This window comes from Lontra canadensis, unplaced genomic scaffold (genome assembly GCF_010015895.1).
Source record: "Lontra canadensis isolate GAN:19392208 unplaced genomic scaffold, GSC_riverotter_1.0 scaffold5, whole genome shotgun sequence".
Lineage (NCBI taxonomy): Eukaryota > Metazoa > Chordata > Mammalia > Carnivora > Mustelidae > Lontra > Lontra canadensis.
The window spans coordinates 24,730,565-24,755,226 of NW_022630999.1; the positions used below are offsets into that span (position 1 = coordinate 24,730,565).

Genomic DNA, 24,662 nt, shown 5'->3' on the forward strand with positions numbered 1-24,662 from the left:
TTCTATATTAAAACCACCCAAAGTGTAACTTAACCTCCACTTACTTTCTTGCAAGATCTGCCACTAGAGCAAGCTCTGTTCTGCTGGTAATGTGTGCCTGAATTAATCTGGGAATTTGGGGAGAACAGGGCCAATAAATATCAAGAAATAAGGATGCACTTCATAGGCACAAATAAGTACTTAGACCATCTTTCATTTTTTAGAGAAGATGAGCACAAACTACATAAAGCTTTTAATAGCCCCCCACAGAATCTTATGAAGTTTAAACCTAATTCCATCAAGAACTCTGCTTTAAAAGAGTGCACAGTGAAGTATGGTCTGTCTTACACATAAAAGGCTGAAAATTAACCTCATTAGAAGCCCCAAGTCCATTAAAACATGCCTAGCATAGTTTGTGTTTGTAACATTTGGTTATCTAGTTTATAAATTGAGTTTTAAAATCTGTTTTTAATACCATGATGTTTGTTACAGGATTCTTTACACTCAAACTAGGTTTTTAAGGTCCAACAATTCCTCACCTCAAAAAAAAAAAAAAATCATCACAGTCCAACATGCTATGGAAGAGCACACTTTCAATATAGCATACACACTGCTTTAGTAGTGGGTGTCCTCAAACTGTCTGGGTCAGAAAGTGATTGACACTTGCCTCTGTGCTATCTTACTGTGGGAACCCTTCATCAACACCTTAGGATATAAGCAGAATAATCACCAAAAAAATTTTGTGTTAAAAATGTACAACTCAATACAAGCATTCAAGCATACTACTCGATGACCTAAATTCTTGACCTGGATGCTTAGTATAAGCTACTAATACCACTACTCACTGCTTCACCAGAATGGCTGTATATTTTTCCCACCAAAAGTAGAGCTATTGCACCATACGTTTCATGGTCTCTGTAAAGAAAAAAAATCATTGTCTTGGTTTATATTTTCTTAAAAAAACAAGTAACTTTTCTACAAATTGTTTTACAAACTTAGTGAAACCTAAAGTTTTTTAAAGAAATCACCTCAATTCTCTTTAGACACACACAAAAAGTATTTGAAAAAGGTCAATTCTGAAATAGAACTAGCTACAACCTTTAATAAACAAGTACCACAAATTAAAATTCACAAGTTTTTATGCATAAACATTTACTTCATGACTCCTCAATTCATATCAAATACAAAAAAAATGGAATTCAAGAGAAATTTTTCAGGATTTCTAAGTGGCTTTAGAACTACTTTTCAAGATATTGTAGAACAGGACTAAACAGTTGAAATGATCGTTCTGTGTAGTTAGAAACCATAGGTCCCAGTAAATACTGTTCCTTAGGTATGGACTGAGAAAGCGGACACTACGTTGTCAGAAACTAGGGCTGAAGACTTTTACCCTTCGCAGATAATCTTGACTGGTTAAAATTTTTCTATATTTGGAATTATTAAAGTTGGATGTGTGTTTAAGGAATAGATCTAGAGTAGATAGTGTTTAAGGAACACATTAGGAACACATTAAGGAACACATTGAACACATGTAGATGTGTTTAAGGAATAGATCTAGAGCAGGCAAAAGATGTTCTATTATTTCTACTAACCCAAAATAAGAGATGAGAGGTTTTCAAAAAAGAGGCCCTCAGAGGGCTGTGGTTGTTGCCCCTCCAGTTTGCTCCTAAAGGAAAAGAACTATTTTTAAAACTTACGGAAATTCAACCAATGGGATATAATTGAAAAAAAAAATCTAAAATGTGGGAAATTCTGCCAAAGTCTATGGCTTAACAAACTTCAAGGAAATAAACAAAATGGCAAGAGAACTACAAATGAAAAATTTATGAAACTCATCAACCAATTGCAATGTATAAACTTTACTTGGATCCTAATTTAAAACTTAGATGTTGATTGAAATGTTAATTCTGAGATACTGTGAAATTTTAACACTGACTGGCAGGCCATAGGATGACAAAAAGGAACTGCTGTTGTTACTTTAGTTGCAATAAAAGAAGTACATTATGGCTTTAAAATCCTTATTTCTTCAGAGCTCTATACCACAATTCTTATGGTGAAGAATGTATTTAGGATTTGCTTCAAAATTATCCAGTGGAGGAGGGCATATGATGAAACAAGAACGACTAATAGTTGATAAATGTCAAAGCAAGGATCATACATACATACATGGAGGTTCATTTCCCATAATAAAAAAACAAAAAAATCATGGTACCAACCACTGGTTTACAATAACATGAAGGAATGCTTATTATAGAATGCTAAAAGAAACAAATGTGCTTATGTCAAAATTTCAAAGCCTAAGGTTAAGGAAGAAAAGGGAGTGAGAAAACCAAACTGAATTTGTGGGTGAGTTGATTATTTTTATCTGCTTGTATTAGATATTATCATTACGTGTTGCTACTGAGTTCAGGAGTAGGCAGGTAATTCAAACTAACTACCTTAAGAGAGCTGGGTATAAAACACCAGTGGAGGAGCCCAGAATAAACTAAAAAAATGAAGTGGCTCAGTCAGTTAAGCATCTGCCTTTGGCTCAGGTCATGATCTCAGGGTCCTGGGATCTAGCCCCTCATCAGGCTCCCCACTCAGCAAGGAGTCTGCTTCTTCCTCTTCCTTTGTGCTCTCAAGAAAATAAGATCTTCCAAAAAAAATTTTTTTAAATAAAGAATGCCTCAAAGGGTTTTCATTTTCAAATAAATCCTATAAAATCAGTTTTTAATCAGATATTCAAGTACCTTCATTTTTAGGGTGACCATATCATTTGTACAGTAGCCAAAGCAAGCTGCTTTGAAGGCATAAGGAATAACAATCAAACTGGGATGGTACAGGAAAACCAGACCACCTGGTCACCCTATTCACTTTCTATAAACAAACTGAGGAATGAAGTTTGATTGATTGTTTGGGTTTGTGAACCGCCTAAAGTCAAATGAATTCACCCCATAAGAACTAGAGAGACTGGAGCCCAAAAGAGGCAAAGAGATTTGCCCAAAGTCACAGTATCAACTGGAGAGCCTGGCACTAGAATTCAGACCCCAACTATTTAATAAGTAGTACTACCACCTCTTTTTTTTTTTTTTAATTACATATGTCCTGTTTCTTTTTTCCACGAAAAGAATCTCCTCAAAAATGTGTTCTTCAATCAAATAACTAAAAATAAGGCAAAAAATAATACAATGGCAGGAAGGTGAAGAATGGCAAATGCTTACAAAGCCGTATATTTTTATAGGTCAACCTATATATATATATATACATATATATATATACACACACACAAACATACACACATACCCTTATAAACACTTTTTTCTACATAGTGAACAACTCTTCCAACTTTAAAAGACATTTCTGTACCACGGATAATGTCAGAATAAAATAATCAAAAAAAAAAGCAGTAACTGGCCCTTTTCCTTAAGACTAAAAACAACCATACACATACACGGAGGCACTTAGTCTCCCAAATGTTAGTTCTCTTCTGGGTTCCTCACTGAATAGGCAAGAACCAGGACTTCAGACGCTGCTATGTGTTCTGCAATATACAGCTCAGGAAATGGGGACTCTGCAGAGCAGACGGTCTCACGGCTATTACCTGACTAAAGAATCTGCTTGGTTCCAATACTCATACCCTTTGTATTATCCCATACAGCTACTGAAGTCAGAATAGGCACTAAATTTCAGAAATACGCAATTTTTTTACTGTTTAAAGGAAAATCTGCCAGCCCAACTTTCTAATATGAAAGGAGAAAAGGGGAGCGCCTGGGTGGCTCAGTGGATTAAGCCTTCTGCCTTCAGCTCGGGTCATGATCTCAGGGTCCTGGGATAGAGCCCCACATCGGGCTCTCTGCTCTGCAGGGAGCCTGCTTCTCGCTCTCTGTCTGCCTCTCTGCCTACTTGTGATCTCTGTCTGTCAAATAAATAAATAAATAAATCCAAAAGGGAAAAAAAAAAGAAAGGAGAAGAAGTATAAGCTTTAGAATCAGATCAACCTACATCTGAATCCTTACTTTGCCATTTATAAGCTCAATAACTGGCCGATTTAAATGAACCTCAATTTCCTCCTATATAAATGAAAAATATCACCACGGTTATAAAGACTAAAGCAAGTGGTACAATGTCTGGTACATAATAGGAAGCTCTTGTTATTTTTACCCAAAGGTTTCATTAAATGGCCAATTTATATAGGATAAAAACGGTTTTTAGCTGATTACTAAAGTCATGGCAGAATCTATAAAGAGGATCTCCTGGATCATCATTTAACCCCAAAACTGCACATCAAGTACACAATGAAGGTAAATGGCAGATTACAAAATATATGGGTAGATCTGTTCTTCCAAACTGTAGTACGAAAAAGAGATAACCAACTAGTCATCATTAGCCCAAAAATAATTCCTTCAAATGCTAATTTTAAAAACACCTTTGTGTGTTGTTTCTTCACCAATTCCACTATTGTTACCTCCCAAATATAAGCTTCCAGCTGCAGGGACTATAACTCATAACATTTAAAATACTAGGAAGGTGCCTTACACACAGATGTGCTCAATACTGTTGAATGAAAAGTTGATAAGGTTTCCTTAACAACCATTTTAAAAAGACTTTAATGACAGAGACCCTTCACTTCAAAACATTAAAATGCAAAAGGTTCATAATAAAAAAAAAAAGCTCCCTCCACCTAAGAAATTTTCAACTATAAGCAGCACAGTTAGCAAAGCAGAACAAAACTCAAAAAATAAACTGCAATTTATTAAAGAAACTTTAAAAAAAAATAAAACACCAACACAATGAGCACCTCAACAGAGGAAAGAACTATCCATTCCATTTCCAGGAACAACTTACCTTTTTTCACCTTCCTTTTGCAGATTTGAAATCCAGATTCTCACACAATCACTGGCCTTCACTTCTGTTTGATTCAATAGCATACACACTACTGAGTCTCTCTCTCCTTCGCTATTAAATACATCAGTAGAAAGCACACTGGTCTTATTCTGCTTTCTAACTATGAAAACATAAGTGCAAAGGTCCTGATCCAAAATTCTCAAAAAAAGAAGAAAAACAAAAAATTTCTGGAGTTGAACAATTTCATTAGTAATTATAGAGGTGCCTGGCTAGCTCTGTCGGTTAAGGGAAGGACTCTTGGTTTCAGCTATCATGGGTCATGAGATGGAGCCATTATAGGGCTCCACACTCAGCGGGGAGTCTGCTTAAGATTCTCTCCTTCTGACCTTCTCCCCCACTTCACACTTGCTCTAAAATTAAAAAAAAAAAAAAAAAAATTAAAGAAGTGGGGCGCCTGGAAAGCTCAGTCGCTTAAGCATCCACTCTGGATTTCATGATCTCATGGGTCCTGAGATCAAGCCCTGCTGTGGGGGGAGCGGGGAAGACACACCTCCCCACTAGGAGTCTCCGTGGATAGTCTTCTCTTCCTCTGTCCCTTCACCCAACCCCACTCTCTCTCATATAAATAAAATCTTAAAAAAAAAAAAAATTATAAAGTCTCCCATCATTTCCCTGCCCAAACATCTTAATTCAACTTGTATTTATTTTTTTCATGGTCTCTCCTGCCCTGTAACTGCCTCCCATATGTATTTCAAATTTTTCCCCCCAAATGTGAAAAAGACGACGGTGTCTTTATGCGATGACAAGAGTTAAAAAATAAAATATACTGGGCATCTGGGTGGCTCAGTGCTTAAGCGTCTGCCTTCGGCTCAGGTCTTGATCTCAGGGATCTGGGATGGATCCCATCCCTAGCCTCCCTGCTTGGAGGGGAGTCTACTTATCCCTCTGCCCCTCTCCCTGCTCATGCTCGCATTCTCTCTCAAATAAATAAAGTTTTTAAAATAAAATAAAAAATAAAACATATTAAAGTAAGCTGTTTCCAAACAGGTGAGATACCCATCAGAGTGTGTGCTGTTGCAGGAAACAGAATGGAGAGCCGTGAATGGGAGTCTCTGCACTTCATATCTGCAAAAGAAGAGAATAAAAAGGTTAACTTAACTCTAGACTTAGAACACCTTTTTTTACCCATTTAAAGCAATGCCCACAAACATTTTAAATCAAAGATGAAAATGTGCTAAGCCAAAGGCTTGGGGGTGAATTCCACCTTCTTGCCCTTAATACATAAACTGTATCTACAGTACCAGTAATCAATATTTGAACATTCCTGTATCACATCATCCTAATACTAAAGGGTAAGAAAATCTTAAAACTATCATTTTAATTAGCCAACTGTGCTTCCCTACAGCAGTCACCTAAGAGTAATTAGTGCTAACAGTAACAGTTAAGAGGTTCACTTCTAACAAATACTCTTCCCCCATAAGGAGTGACAGTTAACCTTTTGGGAACCCAAATGCACACACCTCTTTCTCCAACCTCGCTAAAGGTGAATTCAAGAAAAAAAAAGTGCCTCGCGAGCAAGCAGTGTCCCCCGCCCAGTACCAGGTTCTCGGCAAAACTCCTGCATTCTGCATTAACCCACCAGGCCACCGGAGTGGGTGCTCCAGGGCCAGGTCGCGGAAAGAGCCCGGGGGTGTGGGCTGCGCTCCGCCAGCGGGTCAGGTACCCGCGCCCCACACCTGGTAACACCTGCCCTCACAGGCGCGCACCTGGGGCGGAGACCGCCCTCTCCCGGCCTCGCGCGCCTGCCCCCACGAGAAGAGCGCGCCCCGCGCCGCACGGGACCCGAGGGCGTGCAGGCGGCGGGAGCCCCGGGTGCAGGGGCCGTCCTGGCTCGCTCCCTCCCTGGGGACAAGGGGGCCCGGGGACGTGCTGGGGGCTGGCGCGGTACCTTTTGGACAGATCCATAAGGACCCCGGAGAAGAGCTTCTCCCCTAGACGGAACGACACGACGAGCGCGTCCTCAATGATGTGGTCCAGCGTGACCCGCACCTCGGAGCCGGGAATCAGCTGCGACACCGCGGAGTCCCCACCCGCCGGCGGCACGAGCGCCGGGGCTGCGGGCTGGGGCAGCGGCGATTCCTGGCGCTCCTCGGGAGCTGGGGGCTGCTCGGGCGGCGGTGCAGGGGAAGGTGGAAGGTCGGGTCTTTCCTGAGGCGCGGCTGCCGCCGGCTCCGCCACCCGGGCAGGCAGCTTCTCCTCAGCCTCCAGCTCCGGCCCCGCCGCCTCCGGGCTGCGGGCGAGCTCCCCAGGCGGCGGCGGTGGCGGCGGGAGCGGCGGCTCGTCGGCCTGAGGAGAAGACTGCTGCCCGTCGGCCTCGCCGTCCGGCACAGATGCTTCCGTTGCGGTGACCGGGAGGGGGTCAGTGCCGGCCTCGCTGCCGGGGATGGGCTCCATCTCCGGCTCGGCCTCGCCGGCGCCCCCCTCCCCGGGGGACGCTGCAGTCGCTGCCGCCTCTGCAGCTACGGCCGCCATTTTCTTCCTGGCTTCTCCCTCCTCCAGCTCGGGGTGCAGCAGCAGCGGCAACGCTGCTTGGTTCCCTGGGCCTTCCCCTCCCTCCCTTGAACAGTTTCGTCCCGCCCTTTCCCTGATGCTCGTTATTGGCACAGCGCCATTGGTTCCGTCCTACACCCCCTCCCACACTTGTGACACACCATTGGCCAGATGGGGGCGTCTATCACCCAGTCAGTCCCTCCCTCCCATACAGAGTAGGAACTTCTCATTGGCCGGATGAATTGTCAAATGTTGAATCTTAGAGGAGGAGCGAGGGAACGGGGGAAGTCACAAAAGCGGAGCCATATACTTATCGCCTCTTTCTATTGGCTGGGAGAGGAAATAAAGTTTTACGGTTGGTCTACGCTCTTGCCCATTATCAGTCAGGCTTTCAGAGGTGGGATAAAGGAGAGAATCATGTGGCGTGCTAGTTCTTTCAAAGGCGACCGAGGGGTGGAGTAACAAGGGAACGCGGGAGGGGAGCCGCTTCCCAAGAATCCTTGCGCGGAGGTCCCTTAGAATAAATGTTATTTCTAGGCACGGACCTGCTTGCGGCCGTGTGTGGGTACCACAGCCTTCTTTGAGAAGGCCAACTAAAGTTTGAAAATAATTGTCGACACTGTTTTGAGCGCCTACTAGGCTAGGCACTGTGCTAAGTGCTGGGGATAGAATGATGTGCAAGACATTCTCTATAACCTCGTGACAGACACTCCAGCCCCCACACGAAGAGAGTTTTCCTTGATTTCTATCCACTTTCTAGGAACAATGCACTTACTTATTTCAAAGTAGGAAAATGCTAATGGAACGAGGAGGGACACCATGCATACTGTATCAAGCTGATGAACGTCCCAGACAGCAGTCCTGAGGCACTGGAGTTGCATATGAATATTGTTTGCTCTCCAAATTGACTGGAAAGTGGACGCACCTGGTTCCTTGTTTAAGCCCTTTCCTTTCCTGGCCTCTTTTATGCCACAGGTTCAAAAAGCCTTTCTCTTCAATGTCCTGATGCTCCTATTTCCTTCCCAATTTGAGTCTCTTGATTTGTTATGTCCAGAAGAATCTACTGAACCCATTTATTTCAGAATACACCTCAGAATCAGCCTATTCTCCAGAAGAGATTATAAGAACAGAAATGAAATTCTAAATAATTATAGTTAACATTTATTGAGCACCTTCTCTATATGAGGGTTTAGTACAAACCCTTAGTAGAGCATCTCCCTTAATCCTTATGCTATTCCTATGAGACAGGTAATATTATTATACTCATTTTACAGATAAAGAAACTGAAGCACGAAGAGGGTGCCCGCTGTCAGCTAGTAAATTTCAGAGAATTTCAGGTTTACATTGAAAGGACTGAAAATGGCAAAAACTAAGTATCACCATATATTCTGATTATTTCAAGCCATGGGGCTCTTGGGAAAAGCCAATAGGGAATCCTAGCCACTGCAGGTTTAGCAACTCCAAAGTACTGGAAGAAAATTGAATTATTGAGTGTCCACTTTGTCCAAGATTTTCCCTTAAGCTCTCATTTTAAAATCCTGTGAGTTAAGTCTTCTCCTTCTATTTCAGATGAGAAAACTGACCCTTAACCAGGTTAAAGATCTTCTCAGAGGTCACACAGCTAGCAGCAGATCCTACCCAATCCAACTCTGCCAAGTGTGTGACTATTCCACTCACTCAATCATTGAACAAATAATTTATCTCCTGCAGGCCAGATCCCTGCAGTAAACAGAGATGGATCTCACCTTACAGGGCTTTCACCATGATCACTTGCTCTATAATTCACCATAGTCAATTAATTAAATATTATATATAGTTCTATGAAAATCCTAGAGCCATGCTGAGTCCCCACATAATTCTCAGAAGGAAAAAAATATAGTTCGGGTCCTGGGCCCTGATTAACTCTGGCAGTAATTTATTGCAAGACTGCAGTTAATCACTTAAATTAAGGATTTATGGCAAATTGCGGCATACCAAGTCCTCCTTCTAAATCACCATTTTCACCCTGGAACTGAAGAACCTCTCCCCGGTCACTATGCTCACTTCAAGTATAACCCCTTCTGCTTGTCTTTCAAGGCCTTCTCTGTTCCTTCTCTGTCTTTCAGATTTGTTTTCTACTATTCTTCAAACTTACTAATATTGGAAAGATCTGGTCATGCATCTTTCATCCATTTATTCAACAAATAAATGTTGAAGGCCTACTATGTGTCAGTTAGTTACTGGCTAGCCAGGCCAGAAGCATGCAGAAAGAACATGAGAAACTTAGTAGTTGGCCTCCTAGAGCTTATTTTTCTAATTAGGGAGTTAGAAAACTAGCAATGAATAAATAAGATGATTACAGACTGTGACAAATACCATAAAGGAAATAAACAGAATGGGGTGATAAGCAGTTGTTGCTAGCAAAGGAGCATAGGGTGTCTTCTTTAGGTAAGGTGGTCAGAAAAGGTGTCTTATCCTCTGAGGATAAGACATTTTAGCTAAAATACAAAAGATAGGGGTGTCTGGATGGCTCAGTCAGTTAAGCATTTGCCTTTGGCTCAGGTCATGATTCCAGAGTCCTGGGATCGAGTCCACATCTGCTGCTTCTTCTCCTTCTGCCATTCCCCACCCCGGCTTGTGCTCTCTGGCTCTCTCTCTCTGTCAAATAAAAAAATAAAATGCAAAGGATAAGAAGGAACCAGTTATTGACACTGTTGGACGAACATTTGTGTCAAAAGGAACAGCAAGGGGCGCCTGGGTGGCTCAGTGGGTTAAAGCCTCTGCCTTCAGCTCAGGTCATGATCCCAGGGTCCTGGGATCGAGCCCCGCATCGGGCTCTCTGCTCAGCAGGGAACCTGCTTCATCCTCTCTCTCTCTCTCTGCCTGCCTCTCTGCCTACTTGTGATCTCTGTCAAATAAATAAATAAAATCTTTAAAAAAATAAAAAAAAAATTTTAAATTAAAAAAAAAAAAAAAGGAACAGCAATTGCTAAAGTCCTGAGGCAAAAGAGGGCTTCGCTTATTCCGGAAACAGAAAGACACTAGTTGGGTTGAAGCGGAATGAGCAAGAAGATAGGAAGGTGAAACAGGTTTGGAAAAGAAGACAGGAGCCAAATCCTATTTTATGTACTGCAGATATAAAAACAAGAGATTCTACCCTCAGGGAGTTTCAAGTCTAAAGGGAACCTAACTTTTACATGTGCTGTTGTCCCTTAGTCACCCCTGCATTCAGCCTCTTCCTGGCACAGAATCAGCATAGAAGAAGCCCTTGGCATTTGTGGAATGGATGGCCACATGCTATTTGGGACTAGATGGATGGTTAGATGAATGGATGGAGGATTGGGTAGATGTTTGGAAGGTTGGATGGTGTCTTGGTCCAGTCAGCCTGCTAGAACAAAATGCTACAGACTGGCTATTATAAACAACAGAACAGGCTTAAAAACAACTGAAATGTATTTCTTACAGTTCTGCGGGCTGGGAGTACAAGATCAGGGTGCCCCCCATGGTCTGGGTGATGGCCCTCTTCCAGGTTGCAGACTTTTGGAATACTCATATGGCAGGAGGGGACAAGGGAGCTCTCCTTGACCTCTTCTAGGATATTAATCTCATTCATGAGGAGGACCCCACCCTCATGACCTAATCATCGTCCAAAGACCCCCCCCCATCTCTTAATATTATCACTTTGAGGGTTTAGGATTTCAACATATGAATTTTGGAGGTACACAAACATTCAGACTGTAACAGATGGATAATTGGTTGATTGGACAGATCACTGAATGGATGGACAGATGGGTGGATAGATAAATGGCAGTGATAAGGAATACGACTGACGACTCAAGTGGATCCTCACTGTCACAAGCAGACTTTGATCTTTATCTCTGTGGGGGTACTACAGTTTCACGGCTAGAAACTCAGAATGGAAGTGAATGAACCTGTATGTGACTCCCCAGTTGGCCTCTGATGAGCTGTATGACCCAGGCATGATCTTGGGCTCGTTGGTTAATCTCTGCTTCCTCATTTATAAAATATCCTAATAATAACTACATAAGGGTGTGTTTGTTTTTAAGTTATATAAATACATAAAGTGCTTAACAGAGAACCTAAATCATAGTACGCACATCTCAGGCTTTTTTTTTTCATATTTTATCTATTTATTAGAGAGAAAGAGACAGAGATAGTGAGAGAGATAGCAAGAGCAAGCACAGGCAGGGAGAAGTGAGAGAGGCAGGCTCCCAGCTCAGCAGGGAACACGAAGCGGGGCTCAATCCCAGGACCCTGGAATCATGACCTGAGCCAAAGGCAGACACTTAACCGACTGAGCCACCAAAGTGCCCCAGTCTTTTTTTTTTTTTTTCAGTTTTATTTATTTTCTTTGGTTATCTCTACACTCAGTGTGGGGCTCAACCTCACAACACTGAGATCAAGAGTTGAATGCTCTTCGGACTGAGCCAGCAGGGCACCCCTAGAAATTATTCCATCTGGTGTTGATCACATTTCAGGGCTCCGACTCCCAATAACCAACCTTGTGAAAGACTAAATAAAACCCAAACACCAGGGGCTTGGTTCATGGAGAGGTTTAAATATGGCTAATTGTGGTTTGTTTTTTGTTTTTTGTTTTTTGTTTTTCTGGGCCCACTCTCTCAGGAAATCAAATTATAGACAAAAAATAGCATGGGGAGAAGAGACTCAGGGCAAAAGAAACGAACTCACAGCACATGTCTGCAAAGCCACGGTGGCTAGGCGAATCGTTCATCCTTTTAGGATGATTTCTATCCAGTGACCAGTATTTCTCTTCTAAAATCAGATCGCCTACTCTCAGATCAAGACCTCGATGGATAACTACTGACAAACATGTCAGTAATTGGCTCTCTCTCCTTGTGTCTCAATGGTTATCAATGTAAGAAGGGATCTGTCTGGGGTTAAGCCTCTGCCTTCAGCTCAGGTCATGATCTCAGGGTCCTGGGATCAAGTCCCACATCAGGTTCTCTGCTCAGCAGGGAGCCAGCTTCCCCCTCTCTCTCTGCCTGTCTCTCTGCCTACTTGTGATATCTCTCTCTCTGTTAAATAAATAAATAAAATCTTAAAAAAAAAAAAGAAGGGATCTCTCTGAGAATCTGCTAGAAGCTATTTTACATATTGTGTGATCCCGTTTACATAGAGTACCAAAATAAGCAAAACAAATTTATGCTGGCAGAAGTCAGAAGAGAGGTTATTCTTGACCAGGGAAGAGGGACATTTCAGCCAATGAATAAAAGGGAATATGAGTAGGGTTTTCTAAGATATTGATAATTTTCAATTCCTTCATCTACCTATTATTGGGTACATAGGTATGTTCAGCTTATAAAATTTCATCAAGCCATGAACTTATATGTGATTTTCTGTATACAGATTTATTAGTTACCTATCACTGCTATTGTCTGACACATCATACCTTTATCGCAGTGTCTGTGGGCAGAAATTCAGGCATAGCTTAGCTGGATCCTTTGTTTCAGGTCTCTCTCAAAACTGTAATCAACATGCCAGCAGGGGCTGCAGTCTCACCTGAAAGCTTGACTAGGGAAGGGCCCACTTCAAAACTCACGTGATTCTTGGCAGGATTCTATTCCTCGGTTGCTGTTAGCCAGAGGTTGCCCTCACCTCTTTGCCACATAGGACTTGTTTCATCAGAGCAAGCATATAAGAAAAGTCAGAGAGAAATGGAGCAAGCAGGAGAGAAATCACAAGCTTTGATATCCCAATCTCAGAATAGGCATCTCATCTCTTGTGCGAAGTTCTATTCAGAAATAAGTCACCAGGGCACCTGGGTGGCTCAGTGGGTTAAACATCTGTCTTCAGCTCAGGTCATGATCCCAGAGTCCTGGGATTGAGCCCCGAGTCGTGTTCCCTGCTCAGTGGGGAGCCTGCTTCTTCCTCTCCCATCCCCCCTGCTTGTGTTCCCTCTCTCGCTGTCTTTCTGTCAAATAAATAAATAAAATCTTTAAAAAAAATAAAAATAATTAAAAGAAGTAAGTCATCAGGTCCATCCCAACCACAAGGAGAGAATATTATATAGGGCATGAGTTCCAAGAGGCGGGGATCACTGAGCACTAATTACCACATAATTTAAAGGTTTAAAAAAATGGAAAGGAAAAATATTTGAGATGTTTCCCTAAATCTTCCCCCATACCCACACACTCATCCACAGACTCTGTTAAATCCTCTTGTTCAATGTGGATGCTTTACATCTCATACCATCTGCCCCCCAGTAACAGATCCACAACTCTGGACAGGCAAGTGGAAGAAGCCCTCCTATTACAAAGGTCGATCCTAATATGAAGAACAGTTCCTATAGGGAAATCCATCATTGAGTTAACCATTTAGTAATTACCTACTCTGCTCGAGGCAGAGACCGCAGCCAGATGAGCCGGGGGGACGATCAAAGGTTAGCTCCATTTCTCTCTGACTTTTCTTCTATCAAAGCACAGCAAAGGTGGGCACTGTCCTGAGACATTTCCTCTGCTGTTTTTTCACATGCGCCCCCTCCCTTCTTTGTATACTTTCAACAGCTGCCCCGTCAGCAAAATTCCTTAAAAACAGACTTCAAAGGACACTACTTTGGAGGGGGTGGTTCTAGGTTGACCATCCCAGTTTGCCTGGGGCTGAAGGGGTTTCTGGAATGTAAGACATTCATCATTCAAAATGGTACAGTCCTGGGCAAGCCATGATAGTTGGCCAGACTTCATGCCACGTGTCTTGCAGAAATGAACGTTGATCCTCACAACAACCCAAAAGGAAAGGGAGCCTTAGAGAAGTCAAAGAAAGCTTCCAAAGCTGGAAACTGGGATTAGGATGGGAACTGGACCTGTCAGTCTCCAAAGAATGTGCTCTTGGCAACTTGGATCTCTTGGCTATTTTTTCTGTTTCCTTCACCATCCCCTGGGATCTGGTCCTTGGGTAAATAGCATATCGATGTGCACTTTTTGTCCAGTTTTCTTGTTTGAAACCCACAGATTAAACCTGACCTTTGATTCTAAACACCCCTGATTGTACCTACAATCTCAAAAAAATTCTACAAACCTTTTTTTTTACTTGACATGTCTCTCATTTGGGTTCTCGTACCGCTTCAAATATGGTGGCTCTTAGACTATCAGACTCTTATAAAGACTTCATGTTATAGCTTCCTTAGAACAGTGTTTATCCACATAATGATACTGAATCTTTATCATGTGCTTACTTCCTATCAGGCATTAAATCAACTAAACTGTATTATACCCTTATGAGAGACATTCCATAATCATCACCATTACAGATTAGGAAACCAAGGCACAGCGAGGTTAAGTAAATTGCCCAAGGCCTCACAGCTAGTAGGAATAGGTATCAGATGGGGCACCTGGAGGGCCGAGCAGGAGAAACCATGCTACTCTTGGTCTCAGGATTGTGAGTTTGAGTCCTACATTGGGTATAGAGATTATTAAAAAAAATAAAAAAGAATAACAATTAAAAAGAAGAGGTATCAGAAAGCAGTACCTATTTGCACATTGATTACTAAGAGCCCCTATGTTTTCTCTGGGAAGACTATAGTTTGCTCTGATAACCTCAAGTGAAGCTTTTCCGAAAAACAGATGAAAACTCAGCTAAAGAGGCACATATGATATGAGAGCCAACCTTGAAAAGCCCCCACCCCATGATCATTTTGATAGAATTGCGGCTGTGTCATGACAGTTTCTGTCTCCGTTTCCTCATCTGTAACATAGGCATGATAATTATCATCTCTCCCTCAAACAGTTGCTGTGAAGGTTACATTAAATTGGATCATGTTGGTGAGGTGATAACAGGTCTTATCTCTCAGAGCTCTAGAGGCGCCCGGTGGGAGCATGGAAGTCATTTGGTGCATCTGATAGAAATTCAGAGCCGGAAGCAGGGACCAGGCACTAGCCTTAGCATTTATCGAATGGCTTTTCCCTTCCAAACGGCTATTCCAGAGTTTACCCCTGGACTTTTCTCTGACTACACATGCAAATACAGTTCTATGCATTCATTCTTTTTTATGCCAAATTCCTTTTGTTTTATTTGTATTTGTTGTTTTAAAAACAGCCAAGATTTTTTAGGAAGGAATGTGTGTTTAGCTATACATAGAAAACAAAAAACAAAACAAAAAACCGTGTGATGTCTGTCTTGTGTATCACTGCACCTCCCTCGTGGATCACCATGCCTGGCATATAGCAGCTTCCAAAAAATATTTGTACAATTCATAAGCAAATGGCCTAAGTAAGTGAATAGTTATTTCTAGGGGGTAGAATCCCTGTGGGTTTTTTTTTTTTTTCCCGTTCATCTGCATGTCCCAGTTATCCCAATTTTCTCATTTTTCTATAAAGATCATGTATTTAAGAAATGTTTCAATCCTTACTTAACAAATAAATACAAAACTAAGTGAATAAAATAGGGCCTAGGTAGTCTTGTAATGGGAGGATTCCAAACACGGAATCGCTGGACACGGTGTGCAGAACAGCAGGCCCGAGTGGGTTGTCCAGGATCTAATGGGGGAGGAAGGATAAGAGAGTCCACATCCCAGCCTGCAGTTACCATTCTCCTTTAGGTCACAATACATCATATTTTACTCTGAAGTCTTTGCTGGGTGAAGGCGAGAAAAAAGTCCCAGAAGAATTTTTCAAGGGTCTAGTGTAAACGATTCATAAGGAATCCTCCGGAAGCGAAGGCCAGGGTGTTGGGGGGCGCTGAATTGGAGGTGGTGCCGCTCCCGACCCCGCCCCACCCGTCAGCTAACGTTCCGAGGTGACACCCCCCCACCCCCGAACCGGTGCGAGTTGGCTCCCGCGTCCAAATCTGAATTCCTTCCAGGCTTAGCCCACTCTACCCTGGTCGGCGGATGCTGACGAAGAAGGGAATAGACAAGCCAATTTAGTTGTCGTCCTCTCTTTGTTCCTTGACCTTGAGGCACTTAACGCAGCCGAGCCTGCGGAGCAGGGAGCGGGGCAGAGTTCTGGAATGAAAGGCAAGAGACCTTGGAGGGCTTTTGGAGCCCGTATTCGTTTTCTTTGCTTTGGTCACCATAGTGACTTTTCTCTGAAGCCTCAACCCTGTGGTTTTTGCTCGATATTCATTCATAATAAGGCCACCCCTGCGTTTTCCGCCCACTGGGGAACACAGCTCTCCCGCATTTGCAGTCACATGGCTGTTGTGCTGGGCCTTTAAACTGTGTGTGTGTGTGTGTGTGTGTGTGTGTGTGTGTGTGTGTTTACGCACGCGCGTGTGCAGCACGGCGCGGTCCTCTGCTCTGCAGAGGGAAGGGTAAGAGTTGGGAAAGAATTCAGATCCCTTCTGGTCCCGTTCCCATTGTTTCCAGAGAAGTGACTTGGCGAAAGTTTCTCACCCCTTCAGAGAGAAACCTCTCCTAGAACAGGAGCGCCCTGACTCCTGAGCCTAGTGCTCTCTGCACTCCGTCATCACACATGGAGGTGCAGGGCCATGGTCTCATCCCAGGTTTTCTAATGTCTTGGCCTTTTTGTGCCAAGCGCTGGGGTCACACTTCCTGGGACTGCCACTAAAGGATACAAAAATTTATGGTAACCAGATTGTGAGCCTCTAGTGCAAGCCCAGGACTAGAACTCCCATAGTAAGACAAAGCACTTCCATTTCCAGGACAGATTTGCAAATAAATTAGTTCATTTAATCCTCAAAATCACCCTGCAAAGTGATGACTATTATTCCCTTTTAAATTGAGAAAACTGCGGCTTCAGAGTAGTTTAATGGATCAACTTGGGAGTCAGAGGTGAATTTGAATCCTAAACTCTGCAATTTGCTAATGATGAAGAACGGCGTAAAAGCTCATCAGTATAGATACTGACTTCAAATTCAAGGAGATCGAGTTTCCCTACCATTTCCCTGCTGTGTGACTTTAGGCAAGTTACTTAGCTTCTCTGAGCCCCTATTTTCCATCTGTAAAAGCAGCATAATAGAATGCATTTCACGGGTCCTTGTGAGGATTAAATAAAGCAATACTCGTAAATTACTTAGCACTGTACCGGACACTTAATAAGTGGTTTCTATTATTCCAAAATTAGGAAGTACTCTCCTGCTAGAACTGCTGGTCACAGACAAAAAGAAAAAAATCTACATCCCACATCCAGGCTCACCCAGAGCCCAGTGCCTTCCTTTGTGTCAGCCAAGGAACCCAGTACTTGAAAAAAAGACATTTCAAAGAGAGGAAAGTGAATTTGAAAGATGCTTTTCATTGCTTGATTTTGCATTTTTAAAAGATTCAGACTTGGGAAGGGAAGAGTTGAAATGAAGTCTCCCTCTAGCGTGGCTTCCTATACTCTCCAGAACTATACAGGGCGGCCTCCAGCCTCTTGTGGTTACTGAACACATGAATTGCACCTGGTCCAAAACGAGATGTTCTGTGAGTATAAAACATACCGACCTTGAAGACTTAGTAGGAAAATTTTTAAAAACGTTCTTTCTTTTTTGTTTCTAAAAACATTTTTAGAATTAATTTCACCCGTTTCTTTTGATGTTTCTAATATGGCTACCAGGAAATGTTCAGTTCTGTCTGTGGCTCACATTGTATTTCTACAAGACAGAGCTGCTACAGCTAGAAACATGCAATTCCAGCTCAGCGCACCTGTGTGGGCCTCTCTCCTTTAATTCTCACAACAGTATTGTCTGGAAGATATCGTTATCTACATTTTACTCCTGAAGGGCAAACTTAAGAATGCCAACCATTCATTTTGCCAGGTAAGGTCACCAAAACCCACTATTATTATGTACTATCATCATTTCATAAAAGACTGTGTAATACCAACATCACTGAGCATTTCAATGGCATAAAAGAGTATGTTGCCCCCCACAACTGTCTCGCAATGAAAGCAGCTGGCATTTCTCAAGAGCTTATTATTTTAAAGGCACTAGGCTAATATATGCTTTAGCTCTTTCAGTTCTGTGAGACCCATGAAGTTGGTACCATTACTATACCCATTTAAAAGATAAGAAGACTGAGGCTCTGAGACCCACCGGCTAATGAGTGGAGGCTGTAGGATTTGAAGCCCCATCTGGTAAATTCCAAAGGCTTGTTCTCCACCCGTTGTGCCTCCCATGATAGTCCCAGGAAGTGACTGCAGTTGTATTTGGCTCAGAGTTTGATGAGATATTCTCTTTGTGTTTTTTTTTGTTTTTTTTTTTTTTAGAATTCTATTATAGGGTTATACCCTTTCCCTCTTAACCACACCCCAGTCTGTACTTGCATTTGGGGAAAGAAAATTACAGTCAAAGGGACACACATATTTCACAGGAAAGCGGCACATCTGCCTTCATTCTGCATGAATATGGAAGAGGGATTTCTATCTATCCAGCCCCTTCTCATTTTCCCTTCCAATGGGAAATGCCAGGAAGCTCTGGAGCCCCAACTAATCCTGCTGGGAAGGCGCTGGTGCCCCGGGTCCAGTGAGGACCAGGCTGCGGTTGGGCTGCTTGCCCCCCACTCATCCACAGCTCAATGGGCCTCTTCCCCGCAGTGGGAGACCAGGTGCTGCGAGGGGGACATGACTCTACTCAGCCCCTTTTCCACCTGACAGGGGATTTGCAACCAGGTTTCCCTTGCCTGACTTGGCTGCCTCCCAGCTTTCAGCTTCCAGAGCACACTCCTCATGGAGATCACGCCTGACTTCTAAAGCTGAGGGGGAACCTGCTTGGCATTAACCTTCTCCATGTACAAATTCAAATCCCAAAGTTGCGGATTGGCAGGGTAGGGGATTGGGGAAGCTGGCATTTTAAAGCTACAGAGTAAGAGGAAGCCATAATAATCATGTCTCCCAGTCTGGTTGGGCTTTGTTATAATGACTAGTACTTGCTAGGAGCTTTGCAAACATGGTATCACTTAGACCTCCTAGCAACCTATGAGGTCTGTCTCATTCACCACACAAAGGAGAAAACGGAGGCTAAGGGAAGTGAAGTGATTTGCTCAAGGTTACAGAGCTGCTAATGGTTGAGCCAAGACCCCAAACCTAGACTGTCAGACTCCAAAGGTTAGAACTGTGACCTACTTTGCTCAAGGTCACCTCATAGCTGATAAATGACAGAACCAAAATTCCAGTTAAAACAAAAATGAATAACACGGGGCGCCGGGGTGACTCAGTGGGTTAAAGCCTCTGCCTTTGGCTCGGGTCATGGTCCCAGGGTCCTGGGATCGAGCCCCGCATCGGGCTCTCTGCTCTGCGGAGAGCCTGCTTCCTCCTCTCTCTCTCTCTGCCTGCCTCTCTGCCTACTTGTGATTTCTGTCAAATAAATAAATAAAATCTTTAAAAAAAAAACCAAAAACGAGAGAACACGCTATTCCCAGCAGTGTTGTAGAGATTTAAAAATGATAATACCAAAAATGAGTCAGGGCGAGGTGAGCATTCTTTCAAACACTCAAGCCTCTGATTTGATAGTTCACTTTTGGAAAAGCAGTTTGAGGGGCACCTGGGTGGCTCAGTCGGTTAAGCTTCTGCCTTTAGCTCAGGTCATGATCTCAGGGTTCTGGGATGGAGCCCCACTTCAGCCCCTCCCCCTGCTTGTGTGTCTGAGCTCTATCTCAAATAAATAAATAAAATCTTTAAAAAAAAAAAGCAATCTGATAATTATACAAGGACCTTGACTTTTCAATTCCATTTCCAGGGAAGCAATTTTTTTTAAAGATTTTATTTATTTATTTGGCAGAGAGAGAGAGCACAAGTAGGCAGAGAGGCAGGCAGAGGGAGAGAGAGAAGCAGGCTCCCTGCTGAGCAGAAAGCTGGATGCGGGGCTCCATCCCAGGACCCTGAGACCATGACCTGGGCGGTGGAAGGCAGAGGCTTAGTCCACTGAGCCACCCAGGCACCCCTAGGGAAGTAATTTTTTGAAAACTTTATGTATAAGGAAGTTTTCACTACATACTTTATTACGAGGGGGGAGAAACAATCTAAATTTCACCACAAGGATTGGTAATAAATTATAATATGACCATTCCATGGTATATTACACAACTTTACAAGTTGTTTTCATAAAGGTTTGCATTAATGTAAAAAATGTTGACCTAGTCTAAAAGGATAGAGTATTACAACAATGATTAAAGACATAAAAAAGAGCGCCTGGGTGGCTTAGTCGGTGAAGCATCTGCCTTCGGCTCAGGTCATGATCTCAGGATCCAGCCCAGTGTTGGGCTCTACTCTCAGTGGGGAGTCTGCTTCTCTCTCTCCCTCTTCCCCTCCCCCTACTCAAGCTCTCTTTCTCTCTCCTCTCTCAAATAAATAAATCTTTAAAAAAATAAATAAAGACATAAAAAATCCTGGGAATAAATACTCTAAAATATTAATATGGCCATGTTTGAATGTTAGAAATCAAAACCACTGTAATTTTTCTTCTATATTTTTGCATGATTAAAATTTTCCATAAGGATATTTTTCCTTTAATGGATAAGTATTGGCCACTATAAAGAGTATTCAAAAGTATGTGCTCTGGCCTCTGTAAGCCATTCCAAGAGAAGAAAAATCATAATGAATAATGTCAATATATTTGGAATGAGTATAAAGCAGCTCAAAGTGAATAATTTGAAGAAAACATGATAATTTATCTGGACACTGCACTTTCCCCTCTCCTCTCTACCCCTTCACTTGTTCTTTCCTTTTCATCACTGAGCACTATATGAAATGACAGATCTTATTTACTTATACACTTACTTAATTGTTGTCCCTTTGGTACAACTCCCTCACTGCCCCCAGCCCCGCACATACAACTGTCTCTGGCAGTCAGTAGGCCCAATAAAGATTTGTAGGAGGAATGAACTCACTCTTACCCTAACATTCACCTAAGGCCAAAGTGCTGTTAGGTCCACTTAAAATCAGTAGTTCAAAGAAGAGAAATTGAGAAGGGAAGGGCAAGAACTTAATTTCAGAATATGTCTGATCCACCTGGCAGCCCACAGAACCATTGCCAGCCTACAAAGTGTCAGGGTACCCATAATAAATCATTCCCATTGCCAACTTTACTAAAGGAACATTCCATTGTTAGCCAAAAATGCTAAGAAAATAAGTACCATATTTGGAATGTTTACTTGCCAAGGATTGATGTATTAATATCATTTCCTCTTCATAATGACCCGACGGATAGATACTATTATATTTATTGAAGAAACTGGGTTTCAGAGAGGTTAAGTAATTCCCAAGGTGGGTGGTGGAGCCAGGATTCAGAGTCATTGCCATGGCTTTCATTCCTGCGTAAGCATAAGAAAATGGAGATTTCCAGACCTCTTATAAGTCACCAACTCAGGACTCCCTAGAGTGCGCCCCTGGGATGTATTGAAATGTCTCCACAGTGACCTGAAACCCACAAAAAGTTGAAGACCTAGACCTAGTTCAGTCTTAACCCTAAACCCACCTTTTTAATCTCTCACTTGTCTTGATCCCAGTACTAATCATGTTTTCTTACTGCCCCAGAACAATCTTTGCTTGGGAGAACCACGTGATGGTGTCACGTTCAAGACGTGACTTTGTACTTGAAGTAATAGACACAAGCCCTCCAGCTCAGAGGATTCTAAGAGAAAGGGTTTTAAAAAGCCAGGCGATCTTCTGAGCCCAGGTACATGCCTTTCACTCAGCCTGGATGGAGCACTATGCCCTCTTCCCCGCCTCTTTGCGTCCACCATTCATCTTCCAGATCGCAACTTCCACCTGATCTTATGAACTACGTACCCGCCCCTCCCCCACACAGCTCTTTCTGTTTATTCGGTTGATTATTTCCTTGTTTCCCCTTGCATTAGACCAAAGAAAGCAAGGACCAGATCTTGCTTTGCTCATCTTTAAACCCTAGCATGCAGTAGGCACTTAATAAATAACAGCTAACCTTTACAGATCTCGTACCATGTGCCAAGTCTGTAGTGAGCACTTCATATATACCAACTCACTTAATCCTTACAATACCCTGTTGCCCATTGCACAGATGAACACATGAAGGCACAGAAAGACCAAGTGGTCATTTCAATGTCTAAAGCCTCAAATACACCAAACTAGTCAATGGCAAAGCCCAGATTCAGACCCAGGGAGTTGAACTCTAAAGCTGAAACTCCTGATTAATTCGTGTTAGGGTGGTTGACTGATTGATGGTTAATTAACAGCTTGTGGAGCCGTCACACCAAAGGTCACTTGGTAGAGACCATAGCTAATGCCTGACCCAGGACAGCTGATCAGAGTATCCCAGCCATGGGGCCAGGGTACCAGCCCTCAGAGATGCAGCATACCCTGGGAAAGAACAGGCTTTGGGAGCAGCCTTGAGATCACATACTGGTTCCATTACTTCCTCTCTGGGCCTTAGTTCTCCCATCTGCCGCACAGGTTAATAATTACTACCGTCAAGGAATTTTAGGAAGACCAGACAACCTAGTATGCACGAAACCATCTAACATGAGGGATCACACCAGGCAGAGTGACCACCACACACTGGTTTCCCTTCTTTTTTTTTTTTTTTTTAAGATTTTATTTATTTATTTGACAGACAGAGATCACAAGTAGGCAGAGAGGCAGACAGAGAGAGAGGAAGGGAAACATATTCTAATAAGGCTCTAGCTTTTTCCAACCAACATTCTCCAGCTGAGATCCAGAGGCAGCTGTGTCCTCTGCTCCTGTCTGCCTGCTCCCTCGCAGAACACTCCCCTGCTATTTCTAGCTCCTCTCTCATCAAGGTCCTTTCCCATTTTCCAAGGTAGCTAGGATACAGACTTGTTAGGCCTGGCCCTGAATTCTCTGTGGAGGCCAGAGCAGGGCCTTGGGCAGGTGGCCACTTGGGGAAGCTGAAAAGGACAGAATCAATAGAAACCAATTTGTCCTGAGAATAAGAGCAAGGCCCACCATGCCCCCTGCTCTGACAGCAGCTCAGAATCAGAAAGGGGTAGAAAAGAGAGGGTCTTCTTTCTCCCTTCCTCCTTTCCCTCTGTCCTTCCTTCCATCCTTTCTTCCATTCTTCCTTCTCCCTCCCTCCCTATCTTTCTTTTTAGATAAAAGTCAGTGTTTTTAAAAGGACTGGAGATTTGGGACTCCAGATGACCAGATATTGGACTAGGACCCATGACCAACTAGGAAGAAGAGTATCTTGGGAGGAGTAGGCTGTTGTGGCATGTTTGAGCATAAGGAAAAATCAGAGTCAAAAGTAATTCCTGGGGCGCCTGGGTGGCTCAGTGGGTTAAAGCCTCTGCCTTCGGCTCAGGTCATGATCCCAGGGTCCTGGGATCGAGCCCCGCATCGGGCTCTCTGCTCAGCAGGGAGCCTGCTTCACTTCCTCTCTCTGCCTGCCTCTCTGCCTACTTGTGATCTCTGTCTGTCAAATAAATAAAATAAAATCTTTAAAAAAAAAAAAAAAAGTAATTCCTCACGGGTCCTTGATTTGCATGGCAATGCAGGCAACTGGCAGAACGTCACCTGCTAGGGCAATGGGCCACTTATTTCTGAAGTCCCCCTAGAGCTCCGGTGAAAACAGGCAGATGGGCACATGGAAAGATTCCAGGCAAAGATCTAGATCCAAATGTCCCCTCCTTGGGGAACCTGGGTGGAGCGGTTGGTGGAGTGTCCTGCTCTTAGTTTCAACTCAGGTGGTGATCTCAGGGCTGTGAGATCGAGCCCTGCATGGGGTTCTGAGCTCAGCATGGAGTCTGCTTAACAGTCTCACCCTCTGCCCCTCCCCTGCTCTCCCTCAAATAAATAAATCTTTAAAAAAGAAACATTTTTATAACAAATACATGCACATAATGAATAATTCAGACTACTCAGAAGAGTAGAGGGAAAGGTAAGCCTTCTTTCCATCCTAATTCTCAGGTTCTTGGGTAGAACTACTATCCTTGTCTTCTTCTTCTTTTGCTGCTGCTGCTGCTTCTTTTTTTTAGTAATCTCTACGCTCAACTCAAGGCTCAAACCCACAACCCCAAGATATCAAGAGTCGCATGCTCCACCAGCTTAGCCAGTCAGGAACCCCAGGACTATTGTTGTCTTTCCCCCAATGTATTACATACCTTAAGCTCTCCTAGTCCAAGTATTTCCTTCCCCATAAATTATATCAATTGCTAAATATCTATGGAGCCTCTTCTATGTGTCAGACAGTGGACTAGACACTGAGGATACCATGATAAGCATGCAGACACAGTCCTGGCCTCAGGGGCCTATAGGCTAGTGAGGAAATGCATAATAGACAAGTAATTGGATATGCATAATTATTCAACCATAATTGTGAAAAGTGCCATAAAGGAAAATTATAGGCATATAATATGGCTGGCCAAGGAAGTAACATTTAAGCTGGTGTCTGAAGAATGAGTAGGAATTAGAACAAAAGGG

At 43.0% G+C, this 24,662-nt stretch overlaps 1 protein-coding gene across 11 annotated transcripts in view; it reads right to left on the minus strand.

The window, feature by feature from the left end:
* PWWP2A (PWWP domain containing 2A) overlaps window positions 1–7,410 on the minus strand; it is a 36,809-nt gene extending 29,399 nt beyond the window's left edge. For 2 of the 11 annotated variants that reach the window (XM_032851692.1, XM_032851693.1), the window contains exons 1-2: window positions 6,755–7,410; window positions 5,863–5,931 (exon numbers count right to left, since the gene is read on the minus strand). In XM_032851692.1, the coding sequence (XP_032707583.1) occupies window positions 5,863–5,931; window positions 6,755–7,338 (653 nt within the window). In that variant the 5' untranslated portion in view covers window positions 7,339–7,410. Of the gene's footprint in view, window positions 1–44; window positions 68–824; window positions 895–4,806; window positions 5,152–5,862; window positions 5,932–6,754 lie in introns of those variants that run through there. The other 9 variants (XM_032851695.1, XM_032851699.1, XM_032851700.1 and 6 more) reach the window with 8 other exon arrangements.
* Window positions 7,411–24,662: the final 17,252 nt, after the last annotated feature.